The sequence below is a fragment of the Canis lupus genome, chromosome 3 (genome assembly GCF_003254725.2).
Source record: "Canis lupus dingo isolate Sandy chromosome 3, ASM325472v2, whole genome shotgun sequence".
NCBI lineage: Eukaryota > Metazoa > Chordata > Mammalia > Carnivora > Canidae > Canis > Canis lupus.
In genome coordinates, this window is record NC_064245.1 from 15,448,086 (window position 1) to 15,463,546 (window position 15,461).

Here is a 15,461-nt window from a genome sequence, read left to right on the forward strand (position 1 = left end):
TATCTTCTAAAACCCGATTTCTTTTATAATTTCTGTTCTCTCACATTGTATAATTTTGCATTCAGCTGCTAATTAAGATTAGGAGTGCACGCAAGTTATAGAATACATATTCACTTTAAACCATCAAGCTTTTGTTATACATAAAAATACTAATATTTTATCCATTTTAAATGTAAAAAGAGAGAAAGCATTTAAGAACATTACTAGATGTTGTGTTTGTTTTCATGGTTTTTTTTTTTTTTTCCACACAGTTCAATAGTTTCATTGATCTACTGTTTCTTACAAAAATCTGCCATGCTTTGTGAACTTCACTTTCTAATCTCATACAGCAACCCTTCCTTTATGTTATTCCTGCTCTCCCTGGTCCCAGAACAGTAGGGTTGCCTTGACAAATCTATTCAAAAGCCATTCCTCGGCCTTTATTGGTGGGGACTGGGGCCTTTGAAATTCTCTCCTCACTGCAACACAGCTGACATCTTCTTCCAGACAGAATGAATTAAGGAAATACAATAAGACACTTGATCTACCAGTCAAGGATCTTTCCACAGTGAGGACGGATTCCATGGTGCACAACCAGGGCAGCAAGCATCTAAAAATACACAATACATGCTTGTTTACCAGAATAGCAATCAGTGATTTTTCCAACATGATTGATAGGATGATTTCTTTTAAAATAAAATCTGTCTGGAATTTCAGTGTGTATGTGTGTGTGTGTTAGAAATTTTTAAAAAGCCATATGAAGTTAATCACATTGTTTTAAGCCAGCCTTTAAATACAGACTTAAAATGTATGGAAGGAATATACATAATTTTTATTTCATTTGTCTGAGTAGTAAGTCGTCAGTATCTTAAAGATTGATTTTAATATTGAAGGCCTCGTGTCCTCAAACACACAGCTTCAATTCACTAGGTTGTGTTTCTTTTGAACTACTTGATACAGCCTTCATTGAACAAGGTTGAAGTAAAAACTAAAAGAAAGTATATTTAAGGAGTAACTGCAAAATGTATTTGTTCTATTATTGCAGAGACAAAGACTAGGTTAAAAATAAAACTATTCTTTCACATGATCAAAATAATATTTATTTCCGTCTTAAAGTTAAAAATGGCCATCCTTTTCAGTTTCCCTTAATTATAATCTTAGCCTTTTCTTATATACATGTTACATCATGGTTCACAGAAGGTTACATGTCTTCTTAATATCAGCAGAGATAACTTGCCAAATTGTAGAAGATAAACTTTATTCCACAACCACAGTGGTCAGGAATAATACTGTTTATATAAGGAAAAATTTTATAGTACATGGAAAATAAATTGGATATACTTCTTGTGGTTGATTATATAGGAAAAATCAATCTCTGCAGCCTAAAAAGTTTGTCTTGGTTTTAAAACGTTTCAACAGAAAATTGTCTCTATTGCATTGCAGAATTGTTGTAATTGGGTCTCTAGCTCAGAACCATTAGACACATCAGTGGAGTCCATGCTGCCGGATTGTCCCCGAGTCTCAGCAGGTATGTGTTTGATGAGAGATGTATGGGTTTTTTAGGGTGAAAAAATATGGTAATGAAATGTGGAATTCTATCTTGTGAATTAAGCATGTTGTTCTGCCTGGACTCTTTGAATGAATGATGGGTAACGTACAGCATGGATCTGATCCGCTACCAGAAATTTGTTGAGTGACTGAAAATGCTAACTAACACACTCACAGCAGGGATGAAGAGGGGAAGCAATCTGAGAGTAATATAGACAGCTGGCTGCTAAAGCTTCAGGAGACAAGATGTACGTAAATAAAAACGTGGTTAAGACAGGGACTGGGCAGCTAAGCCAGATCTCAGAATATTTGTCTTGGATTGAGTACCAATTCAAGGATACAACAAGCAGTCAAGGCTGTGAGTTCAGAGGGGAAAGACTGCTGTGATCTAGGGTCTTTAGAAGAATTTTTCATGCAGAAGCTTTTGGCTAGACCTTGTGCTTTCAGTAGGATGAGGACTATAGAAAGATGTGCAGGATGGACATTCTAGGCAAGCAGACATGTCTATCCATTTGAAAGGAGTAATTTGGAGAACGGTTCAAATATTAGGTAAAGAACAATTATAACTGCATTACATTATCACTAATACCTAAATGTGAACTTGGCTTCACTGTCATTAAGCTAGATTTTTCAAGTCCGTTGGTCAGGGTTCAACCAACCATATATATGTATGTATATATATATACACACACATACACACACTATAATATGTATACTGTATATATATATATATGCATATATGTATATGCTACTATATATATGCATATATATATTGTGTATAAGAAACAGGTAATATATATGCTATTATATATATACGTATATGTGTATGTATAATATAATTATACATTATATATGTTATATATTATATATAATAATTACATATACATATAGAATATTATAGGTATGTTACATAATTGATTCTCTTTATTAGCAGTAATGTTCTATAAAGTCACTGACAATGCTGAATTGGTGAATACTGAATACAAGGTTAGGTTGCTTCAAGCTTCTGGTCACATTTTCATCAACCAACCAGTATATAACCTTGCTTTATGAATGTCTCTACTTAAAGACACCTTATTTAATATATGTTGTTGATTCGGTAACATTGAACTCACAGCCAACAACACTATAACTCATGCCTGAATGAAGCTTGTATAACACATTCATTTCCTTTTTTTTTTTATTTTTAAGATTTTATTTATTTATTCATCAGAGACACAGAGAGAGAGAGAGGTAGAGACATAGGCAGAAGGAGAAGCAGGCTCCTTGCAAAAAGCCTGATGCAGGACTGCATCCCAGAATCCCAGGATCCCAGGATCACAACCTGAGCCAAAAGCAGATGCTCAACCACTGAGCCACCCAGGCGTCCCTTTTTAAAAAAAAAAAAAAAAAAAAAAAAAAAAAAAATTATTTATTTATTTATTTATTTGATGAGAGAGAGCACAAGCAGTGGGAGTGGCAGAGGGAGATGGAGAAGCAGGCTTCCTGCTAAGCAGAGAGCTCGACATGGGACCCGATCTCAGGGCCCTGAGATCATGACCTTAGCAGAAGGCAGATGTTTAACCAACTGAGCCATCCAGGTGCCCCCATTCATTTTCTCCATAAGGCATAACAGTCTTCAGGCAGCCCCGGTGGCGCAGCGGTTTGGCACCGCCTGCGGCCTGGGGTGTGATCCTGGGGACCCGGGATCAGAGTCCCATGTCGGGCTCCCTGCATGGAGTCTGCTTCTCCCTCTGCCTGTGTCTCTGCCTCTCTCTCTGTGTGTGTCTATGAATAAATAAATAAAATCTTTAAATAAAAAAAATAACAAGAAAAGCTCAAGACTTATACAAAGAAAATTATTAAAAAAAAAAAAAACATATCAGTCTTCTTAGGAACACTAGTGCTTAGGGCTTAGGTACGCTAAGCCCTAATATGTCAGCACTGTACTTGGGAGGTGTTTCAAATAGTGAAATCTCACACACACACAAAAAAAAAACATGGCACTAAATGTCAATAAGAACACTTATTTACAGTGTGAGAACTGAAACAAGAAGGTAAAACATGGCCTTATTTGACCCTAGTTAGGAATGCATGCTAGGCAACTCAGATTTTTCACTACTCTGCACATGTGCATATCTATAAATGACCACAAAAAAGCACCCTGCATATTGATTTGGGAGTTTACAAATAAATATTAGTAAGTAGGTGAATTCACAAATATGGAATCCATAAATAAGAGGATTGACTATATATAGTAAAGGATTTGACCTAGGATTTGATCAGAGCTGGTTAAGCAGGCTCTGTAAGAATGTTGACTTTGCCTCCTGTGCTGGAGCTTGGAACTATAGAGCAGACGTTTGTTAAGGGAAGATGGATGTTAAGTGATAGAGAGCAAAAATGAATTAGACCCCAGAAACATGAACTGGAGCATGTGAAGATGGTCTTAAACTCATGTCAGTTATTTTTGCTTCTGACCTTGGTGGTGTGGAAGTCTGTAGAAGCCAGTGTCCTTTGTCATGGAGCTAACTACATGCGCATCTGGCCTGGGAGTCAGAAATGATGAAGGGGATTCAGGGCAAGGTAGTACAGGTGCAGTCCTGGCCACTGCCTTGTGCCACCAGGTGAGCTAGCAGATAAACAACAAGATGCATAAGCTAGAAATAGCTACTGCTTTACTTTAGCCCTCCAAATGTCCCACAGAAATTTCTTTTATGTATCATCCTAATAGAAACACATAATTTGAAAACAAATTCTGGGAAATATGGTTCAACTTAGCCAAATGGACACATTATAGAGCCTCTACAGTTCACCACTTGTCAACTTGGCAGTTTTATAGATCTCCTTAAACCAAACAATCTACAAAGAGAAACATTAATGAAGTCATGCTTCTACCTCATGTGATACAACTATCCTATGTACAAATGAAAACACACCAACCCTTTCCTCAGAAAAGGATATGAAACCCTTTTATTGTCTTTGGCCGATGTCCATTCTTCTCACCATTTATATCTGTAATTTAAATACTGAGAGATAAAGCTAATTACTTTTGACATATCTTATATGAAATGATAAGGAAATAAGAGAGGAAAACAAAAATGTTTAATATATGTACTCAAATCAAAATAAGGAAGAAATACCCATAGCTATTACATTGCTCATTTTTGTAACTGGCCATGTACTTCTGGCTGATATTTATAACTACCTTCATTCTGTATTCCCCTTGTTCTTAACAACCACCTCAACTAGTTGTAGTTCTCGCCTGGTTGGCTGACCCATACCGTCACACCTGCAGCAGCTGGGCCGTTAACTATCCTGCCTGAGTTAGATGGTTGTAGTTTGCTATTGACATTAATCACAGGAGGTACTAACAGGTGTCCTCGATGATTTCCTGCATTGCAGACACACTCCTCTTTATCCCCATTGTGTAGTAGCAGCTCAATTATCCCTTAGTTATCAAGATTCATCATGCCAGCCAATATACTAACACTCTTCCATTCCTTTTTAATTCAGTGGTATAAGGAGCCCAAAATGGCAAGACCACAGTCTCACCTTCCAGTTCAATGGAATCATTGTTGTGTCACTTAATAGAAGCCTTCTTCCCTATGGAACTAAGACCTTTAGATCAACAGAGTCTAAAGTCATAGGAATGGGAAGCAACAGTTTTGTTAGTAGGTCGCTGAGGGTAGTCAGAAGAGAAGCCAGTCCCATTTCCATCCCTTCATTCCCAGACCTGGGAGAAATACCACATGTATTAAATGCTGATTTAGGGTACGTACACATCCTGGAGTACATTGTCTCAGCCCCACAGGGTGTTGTCACCTAAGCAGACATCAAACTGAGTCTTCAGAAAGTTACTTCAGAAAGTTACTTTGTGAAGCCTGCTGCTTATGGATAACAGGGAACATGGTAAGACCAATGAGTGTTGGCAGACCTCTGGCTCTTTCTCGTCCTCTCACTTGCTCCCTCTGATGGAAGCCAGCTCTGTGTGAGGTGCTCTGTGCAGCTCTGTGCCCCCATGGCAAGGAATTGGTGTCTCTAGCCAAGAGTCAGTGAGTACTTGAGACCTGTCCACAGCCCCATGCTTGACCTTGGAAGAGGATCCTCTCCCAGATCAGCCTTGAGATAACTGCAACCCCAGCCAACACCTTGATTATGGTGAGACACTAAGCCAGTTACTCAGATAAGCCACACTCAGATTTCTAACCCAGAGAACCTGCAAGTGCTAAATATATATTGTTTTAAGCTGCCTGTTTGGGGGCTATTTATTCCACAGCAGTAAATAATCAATATGGCAGATTTAAACTTCAGCTTTGGTGCTCACTCAAGCCTAAGTAGAAACCATCTTAACTTAATTTTGATGCTAAAGTCTTATAAGGCTCATCTCTGCTCTGATACCTTAGGATTTAAGAGCAACTTTGTAAAAAGGCTAAAAAAAGTTCATTGAAGATGATTCATCCCTAGCCTAGTTCCCTGACTGTCTCATTAGACTTTGCTGTATACCATATCAGAGACAAGATATTAAGTTTCTTCATTATCACGTTTGATCACTATATCATTTGATCACTAAGTCTTCTCACTCTGCAGCTCTTCACTGACCAAGTTTTTCCTAGGACAGAATTTGCTACTCCGTGTAACCTTCTAGTCCAACAAATTGGCTTAAATAAAAAGATTTCATATACACTCCCCAGCATATATCCATTTATTTCTCATATATTTATTGATCACTTATGATGTTCCAGGTACTATTCTAGAAGTTGGGGACATAGCAGTGAACAGTAGTAGCTTCTTATGACTATCTCCTTTCCAACAACAACAACAAATGGGCAGGGGGGTAGGGGACTGTTACCTCGATCTCTGCTAGTGGTAGGTTCCTCCCTTTGAAACTGGCATCATTAGATTGCATCAAATGAGAAAAGAATTGGGGCCAGCACCTCCAGCATTTTCCATGCCAACTTATAAAAACTGAACAGTTTTCAATCAAAATCAATGATTCCTCACTTCTTAAAAAATGCTAAATAAGAAGTATGACATGATCAAAATGAGATTTTGAAGAAGATTAATTTAATAGATGGGTAAAAGAGAGGAGCAAGAAGCTAGAGGCAGAACCAGCAGGCTGTCTGACAATGAAGCAAGTGTATGGGGTTGTGGGCATAAACTGGACTGGTGGCAGTGGGAACAGAGAGGAAAGGGAAGCGATGAGAAATAGGAGTCGGGAAGAATCGACACTCCCTGACGGCCAGGATATTGGATGTGGAGGCTAAGGCAAAGGGAGAAAATGACAAACTGGAATGAAAAGCAACTGAGATAATGAAAACATTACCAGAAATCTAGAGGAGCTAGAGGGGGAAATCAATTAAGGACGAGAGGAGGAAACTGTTCTATGACCTACTTAATTGAGGCGATGGCAGTTATGTGATGGCAGGAAGTTCAAGTAGAAAAAACCAAAGCTTGGTGAAGTGCCTTTGAAATATCTGTAATTCTCTGAGCACAAGTTAGTAATGGATATCCAGACTCTATGTTCAACTTAGTGAAGCCTTTTTTTTCTAGCTTTCTAATTTATAAACTTTTTCATAATTTATAATATGCTTTTATTGTTTGACTAAAGTCTCATGGTTATAGCAGGGAAATTGCCTATAAAAATACATATACATTTAATGCTGTATTTTTCCTTCATTACTAAATATGTTTCCCTTTATTAAAAAATTATGTGTTGCTTATAATAGCTTCATTTTATCAGTGTTATTTATCTATGAATATATATTTTTAAAAACGGGTACAATAAATTTTTAAAATTATATTTAAAATATCACTGATAATTATTATCAGGGCAGTCATGTTGTTTTTATTTTTCTTTTAAAAGCAGATGTAATACTTGACAGCTCCACACTGAGGAGTTGGCAGTGTTGTACCCTATACTTCAAGTAAACTCTGACTTTTTTTTAGTTATCTTAACATACGGTGAATGGTGGGTATTTGAGGGATCTTGAATGCAGGGACTGTTTACCCTGCTTCATTCTATTGATGGTGTTTCCTACCGGTAAAGATCAGCCAGTTAAAAACATTGTTATTCAAAGAATGATATAATAGGTTAGTAGGACCTATGTTTTGGTATAGCCCACATTTTGGTTGTTTGTGTGTTTGTTATAAAATGGCAATAACAAACATCTGCCTCACTCTTCTTGTAGAAGTGTTATGAGGACAATTTTTGTAGATTCTGGGGGGCTATTTTGAATTCCTCAGAAAGAAAGCACTGCAAAAACCTAATGTGGTACTCCTCTATATTCTCACGAACCATTTTAGAATTTAAGGCTACCATTTGTTTTAAAACTATTATTTTAATCATATGGGAATGAAAAAGCATTTGCAAGGCATACTGCCTTTTCCGTTTCCCTGTCTCAATTCTTAAGCAACAAATAACTTACCCGTTCATATTTTCCTGTGTTTTCTGTGACATGGATAAGGGTTACAAAATATTACACAGAAACCGACATCACAGAAAGAAACTACAGTGAATAAGGCAAAAGGAAAACTAATAGTAGGAAGAAAAATGTGAAGTAGGACATAGAAGTATGGACACACTAGAGCTAAAAGACACGGGATGGCAGTAAGGATGAAATTACAAATGTTCCAAATGTGCTCCCCCTCAAAAATAGCTAGTATAATTTGTGGCTGTGTATGAGGGGGCAGTCCCCCAGGGTGAGACGAAAGCAAAACATAAATGTTTGAAAACAGAGAAAGTTACAGAGCCCTGATACCTTCTGACTTCTTAAAGGTCTGGACATGGCTTACTTTGGTTGGCATATGGCCGACAGGCTGCCCTTTGCCAGCTTTTTCTAACAGGCTAAGTTTGGATAAGGGCTACTGCTAAGTGTCATATACTTTTTACGGTCCTCCGAATGTGCTCCTTCCATGCCTCTCTGGGTGTGTGCTGATGCAACAAGTATTTACTGTGGACTAGACATTGTTCCAGGTGCCAGGGATGTAGTGATGAATTACACCAGATACAGGTTCTTTGTGGAGCTTACATTCTAGTAGGGGAGACAAATAATAAACAAGGTAAACAAGGAAAGTTTATAGTATGTTAGATTGTGGGAGTTGGTAGGAGAGATATAAAGCAGGACCTGAAACGTGGAGATGGGGCCGGGGAGCGGGAGAAGGGATTTGCCTTTTTAGAGAGGAGGACACGGAAGGCCACCCTGAGAAGATGACATTTCTGGGACATTTTTTCTAGTCCTGATCTCTTACCACCTCCCACTGATGAAGACCGTATTTGCCTATCTGGCCTTAGAGATCTTTCCTCAACTCCAGGCTACCTACTGAGCTCTGAAACCTGTGCCCCTATTCCCTCCAGCACTCCCTTGTTCTGGGTCCTTGAAAACCTCACCTTGTAGTCAGATCCATTTTTACGAGTCCTCTAAGATTTATGGTAACCATAAAGCATAAGTATAAACAAGTTACTAAGGTGTTCCACTCTTCCCTATAGAAAACTTATAGAAAAGTATAACATTTATATGGTGCCCTGGAGTTCACAGGCAGGGTTGCTCATGTCTAGAGGTAAAGGGACAGAGCCACCCCTGGCTGACCCGAAGGGTGAGGGGATCAGTATTTTGACATACTGTGTCATACTGTGACCACTTTGCACCAGGCACACAGGATGGAAGCCTCGGACTCCTCACAGCTTCATTTTGCCATCTACCATGAAGGAAATCCCTGAACCTGGATTCACTAAATCTGTGTAGTCTAGAGGTGTGATGCCTGTCAACTTATTTCCTGCCAGAACTTGTATCCCTCTCACTTTTCCTTGTCCTTGTCACAGCTTGAGACAGGCTTTTCTCTAATATTTCACTTTACCTAAAACACTTGATGTAAATCTGGGCACCTCAAAATTGGAAAGATAACAACATAAATGTTAAAAAAAAAAAAAAAAAAGGAAGAAGAAAAGAAAAAGGAAAAAGGGGAACCATAGTACATGTCTTTTAAGGGTTAAGAATTAAGCTTGAAAACTTAGGATATTTAGATGACCTCATCTTGGTTTGGATGTAGAAGAAGGGGGCTGTTGATAACATGTACCAAATGCCAACCCCCGTTCCCCACCAGAAGAGAAAGTGGAAAATTGGTAATTTTTAGGTGAATTTGAATTGTAGAAAACCTGCTAACACAACCCTGATTGTACTTTGCTTTAACAGTGCAGATTAACTATTTACACTGACTGAACATACTGAATATTTGCTAAATATTTACTTCAATTTATTGCTGAAAATATATCTTGAGGAAATGACACCAAGGAGTTATATCTCTTCTTTGTTAGTGAATAATCACTTGCTTCTAAAGATAGCAATGAAAAATCAACAGTAATTGCTTCTAGATGTGTCATTCAGAATGTGTAGACAAGTTGAGCTGTCTAATATGTTTTTAGACACAGCTCAAATTAATTAGGTAATTGAAAATCAATACTTTGCCTTTGTAAACAGATCTTAAATTTCAAGGTGTATTAGCATATATAGTACTGTACCATTTTTTCACTATGTGTACTGCTCGAGAACTACAGCATTCCTCTTTCCATTCAAAGGTTATATAGTCTAATCCTTTAAGTGATGCTTTCATTAACTAAATAGCACTTTTCAGGCAGTTTTGTTCATTACTGTAGAATTGGCCTTGTAGCTGTTATTCATCAGTTAGTTTCCCTATTCATTGTTCTATGCTACCTTATAATTATTAGTTAACCTAAGGGATGAGTATTCTAAAAGTTGACCACCAGAAATTCGTGTGTTTTTAGTGAATCATTCATTATAATTAGCTAGAATCAGGGACTCTGGGGAAATAACTGATTAAAGAATCATTTAAAATAATCCTCCTAAATATATATTTATATAGATCACCAATATTTGCCCTGATTATAATATACTTAATCAGATTCAATATTTTCCTCCCATTTGATTCTTTCAGTTTTCCAGTAATCACAGGGAATATAACTAGTTTCACTTCAGAAATCTCACTTTAAAAAAAAAAAAATTAAAAATAGCCACCATGTTTTTTACAGCTTTCTGAACCAATTTGTGAAAAATCCTTCGAAGAATTTGGCAGTAAAGGTGGCAACTCTCCTTTTACTAAGCTAACTCTTCCCTTTAAAGATAAAAAAAAAAAATTAATTATTTTTGGAATGCAATGGGGTAAATAACCAAATAATATGAATTTGTATTTGTACTTGAAAATCTTATGAGTTCATTTGCAAGAGCTATTACTTTCACTGTCCCTATAGCAGTGTCTCATGATTCCTAGTGTTGTGTCCCTAATTGTTGGAAAAGTAATTTGGGGACCTAAGACAGATATGTTCATCCTTTTTACTATATATTAAGTATTGATCTCCCTTCCCACGGTTGTCTGTGCTTCACTTGTCCTCTATTTCTCCTTCCCTCTGTCAGTTCAGTCTGGGTCACTGCTCTTGATGGTTCTCTCTGTGTCTGTATATTGACCTCTGACTCTCTGTCTCTCATCTGGTTTAGTCTCTGTGTATGACTTTTCTTACAGTTTGTGTCTCCTGTGTCTCCCTGGCTTCCTCCCCCACCTGGAGACTGTCTGGCAGCCCGTGGCATCACATCTCCCCCAACCCACACTCTCTGCCTGCCCCTGCCTGACCTGTGTGGTTTGCCTAGGTCCACTGCCCTCACTCCTCTTCGACTGTGTGATATGTGCTTCCCTCCAGCCACAAGGTCTCTGTTCTGTCTTGTCAGATTCAGACAGCAAGTCACCAATAAAACATCTGCTGTCCGCTGGTGAAATTACCCCAAAAATACAACCCTTCAGAAAAACTGTATTGCTTTTTAAAAGTGATTCGGAACATCTAAAATAAATATTCTTTGGTACTAAGATGAAAATTCAAAGTGAACATTAGGTATCATGAACAGGCCAAGTATTTCCTGTTCATAAAATCCCAAGATGCTCTCTCAGTTGGTTATCAGTGCTTGAAAAACAAGGATGGTATTTTTTGAAGTCTTTGTTTCATTATATCTTTAAGAATATAGTCCTTTTTAGTTCTACTTGATGATAAATATAGTTCTATTTAGTGATAAATTTTGAGAGGTAGTTTTATTTGATCAATGAGTTCAATTTTTAGGTATTGGAATTGGTTTACCTGTAGATATCTAAATATTCCTTGAGAATTGGTACGGTATTTCTGTCCATTATGTTTGTTAATATCCCCTTAGGTCGTATCTAACCCCAAGTAGTCAATATATTACACCACAAAATAAGGAAATCTTACACCAGCTAGTTTACAGACGTTTTGAATAATCTCATGGCATAATCCTTGACAGAATTCAATTGTATTACATAATTTCTTGATTTCCAAAATACTATATAAGTTACTTGTTGAAATTCTGGGCAAAGAAACAGAAACATGATTTTAAACTTTGTGTAGCAATGATCTCTATAAATGAGACTTTTGTTAAGAGACCCTAAATTAAACATTTCTGATAACCATCTGAAATCAGTGTTGGCTTAGAGATTCTTTTCTTTTTAGCAAATGTTTCAGGTATTTTTCAAAAGCAATATGAAGGATTTCAGATTTTAACTTTTATTTACTTTTAATAAATTGCCTTCAAAGAAATTTAGGGTCTTATTTCCCTTTTAATTTTGTGGCAGAGAAGCCACACCCTTCCTGCTGAGTTTCCAGTGGGAAAGTGATTAAGCTTTTAAAAAGAGATTGTTGATTTAAGGCCACATATACAAGTGATTATATATAACCAATAGTTGGGAAATAATAAAAAAACTACTTGTGGCTTGAATTTTATAGTGAAAAGTATAGTCTTCCATAATCTTTGTAGTGTAGACTTCTTTAGCACTGATGTAATGAAAGAACAGTCTCTCAGAGTTACTTGGTTTGCGTTTCTTCAGAAACAATATCAAACATATCAGATCAACACAGGTGGTAAAGCTTATATTTCAGAAAACCCAAATTTAGTTATTTTTACCAGTTAGTCAACTAATAATTTTAATTAATCTGTTTCCCCTAAAATTAGAGCTTAACCTCATGTCTTTCCATAAATTTGAGTTATTCTTGGTTCTTTTGAGGCAAGAAACTATAAATATTTGTTCCTTAATTCTACGAAGATTTATTGAGCACTTAATATGTACTAGACACACTAGTCTAGACTCTAACAGTATAAAGATTGCTAGATACGATTCTTGCCCCTCAAGGAACTCTAGCAAAAAGTCTTCTGTTTGTTGCAAAGATTCTCTTTGTTACTAAAAAGAGGATGATCATTGAAATAGATGGGGGGAGGAGAGTTAAGGACATACGGTGAGCTCCTTCAGGACCCAAGAGTAACTCTTAGTTCATCAACATCCATTTTTATTGACTGGTACCCCCACTGCTATCTAAGAGTTAGTGCATCTTCTGAAAGTATCCACCTTCCTTCCATGCTAGTATGAGACTCTGACTTTTCACTTCAGATACATGTTTCAATTGAATGAGTATGCTGTCATTTCAAACTCTGTAATGGTAGTAAGTCACCATTTATGAGGAAAAGCTGTGGGTTTATCATGATTGTGAGTAGCTTGTATTCTCCCAAATATGTAAGAGAATTAATTCTATAACATGGCCAGAGGAAGATCTACAATCACTCTGCCTATAAAATGGGGATAATACTAGTACCATTGTATTGGGTAATGGTCAGAATTAAGTGAAATAATCCATATAGGACTGTTAAAATAGTACCTGGCATATAGTTAGGACTCAGTAAATATAGACAGTCTTGTCTTCACTTTGTATGGTCCCAAATACCCAAGTTTCAGTTACCATAGTTTGGTTAATAACTCCAAACCCCCCAAAAAACAAGGTTCAAATTTCAGTTATCACAATATATTAATTGTGAATAACTGCACTAAGTATGAATCCCCATGTGAATAACAGATGCACATCGTGATCAGCAGTCGATCACATCATTTCTTTCAAAATCTTTCACTGATTGATCACTGCATATCTGTTATTCAGTTCATGTATAGATAGCGCTATCTTACATCTTACAAAAATGGATGATCAGAAGAGAGACTTGGCCAGCAAAGATGAAAGTGCAGCAAATAAATGGAATGCTGAAAGTAAAATTGTAAAGTGCTGGTGACGAAAAAGATGAAGATGTCCCGGAGGAAGTGACGCTAGCAAAAAACACTTCACATGAACTCTCAGAGATATTTCACGACATTGGAAGTGCGAAGGATAAAATGTTGGAAGCTGAATCAAACTTAGGAGCATGAAAATTAGCCAAGGCAGAGAAAAGATTTGCTTTGAACTGTATCATAAGTTGTATGAAGGGAAGTCAAGCACTATTCAAACTACTTTAGTAGGTTTTTTACAAAGAAAGAAAGCATTTTAATTCTCAATGTTTCTAATGTTCTACATTACAGTGTACTAAATATAATTGGTTTTACCATTTTTTCGTTCCCCTACTCATTTTTCACTGGCAGTAGGAGGATTTTTCATGTTTTGACCAAAAAAAAATTTAAAGGTCATGAAACAACCATAGTTTTTCCTATTGATTATCATGATCACTTTGCATGGTTTCAACTTGTACTGTCATTTTTATAATCATTTATACAGTGCAAAGCAAGGACTTCCTATAGTTATTATTATTAGAAATTATTTTATCCAGCAAATCAAGTACTACAGTTTTAGAGAAATTGCTCATTGCTTTTCAAAATTTGAGAATTTAAAACTTTCTGCCATTTCTCTCCTGCTTCTGTCTTTGTGTTTTCTAGACTAAGTCCTGATTCTAGTCATGTCTCATTACAGGATTAACTCTTAGAGCCTCCCAGTGCATCTTCTACAGAAATACAGTATTTATCCTCAATTTGCCTGTTCTTCAGTATTTGACCACATTTCTTCATTGTCCTAAATCTACTAAAATTCCACACTAGGCCTTTCCCTTTCATTCTTCCTGCTAATGTCTTGTTCTGTCACACTCTACTGAAAGACTATCGGTCCTTTAATATATTGTCTTCCTTTCAAAATGACACCTGCCCTAGAACATATCCTTATGAGAAACTTCTTTAAATTCATTGGTTTCTTCCTTATGTTTCATCTACATTTCTGTCAATCATAAAAAGAAACCCACAAATGTCTTTCTTGAATTTAAATTATTATAAGAAATTCTATGTAAGCAAAATATAAAATTCTAGCTGGAAGTTAACCAAGTTAACACTTGGAAATGATGCTATGATTGGCAACAAAATAAAAATTAAAAATAAATGCTGTGCATTCTCACTTTTACCTTTTTGTACTTCTAGAACCATGTGAATGTACAGTTGAACATTCAAAAATATAGTTAAGTTTTCATTAAATACATAATGATGATTGAAATCTTGCTTTCATCTCTCCATTCATCACTGCTTTGACATAATTGTTTCCTGGAGTTCTGAGGCTTTCAGAAAGTGAAACCATCATTTGGCTGATATTATCTGCACACACATAGGATGGAGAACAGCTACTGAAAGCTGCAGTGACTCTAAACAAATTAATATGGATTTGGGCATGAATCTTTTGCTCAGAAAAGAGGCTGATAGCCTAGTTCGTTCTCTTTAGGACCTTTGGAATCCTAGTGAGTTGACTTTGAAGAGGATTCAGTTCAATAACCTGAATTATTACCTCACTGTGTAAAACCAAGGACTTTGTCAGTTTTAAAATGCTAAATGGGTTGGAGCACCTGGGTGGCTCAGTCAGTTAAAGAATCTGCCTTCTGCTCAGGTCATGATCCCAGAGTCTCGGATTCAAGCCCCACATCAGGCTCTCCACTAGTAGGGAGTCTGCTTCTCCCTCTGACCTTACCCCTTCTTGTGCATTCTCACTCTCTCTCTCAAATAAATAAATAACATCTTAAAAAATAGAATAAAATGCTAAAAGGAGGGGCACCTGGGTGGCTCAGTCGTTAAGTAGCCAACTCTTTTTTTTTTTTTTAAAG

The 15,461-nt window shown here is 36.8% G+C and overlaps 1 protein-coding gene across 22 annotated transcripts in view; it reads left to right on the forward strand.

Moving 5' to 3' along the window:
• Window positions 1-15,461, forward strand: part of FAM172A (family with sequence similarity 172 member A) — a 425,882-nt gene that overhangs the window by 276,301 nt on the left and 134,120 nt on the right. For 20 of the 22 annotated variants that reach the window (XM_049108251.1, XM_049108242.1, XM_049108237.1 and 17 more), the window contains one exon: window positions 1,423-1,507. In XM_049108251.1, the coding sequence (XP_048964208.1) occupies window positions 1,423-1,507 (85 nt within the window). Of the gene's footprint in view, window positions 1-1,422; window positions 1,508-5,019; window positions 5,043-13,501; window position 15,461 lie in introns of those variants that run through there. The other 2 variants (XM_049108247.1, XM_049108248.1) reach the window with 2 other exon arrangements.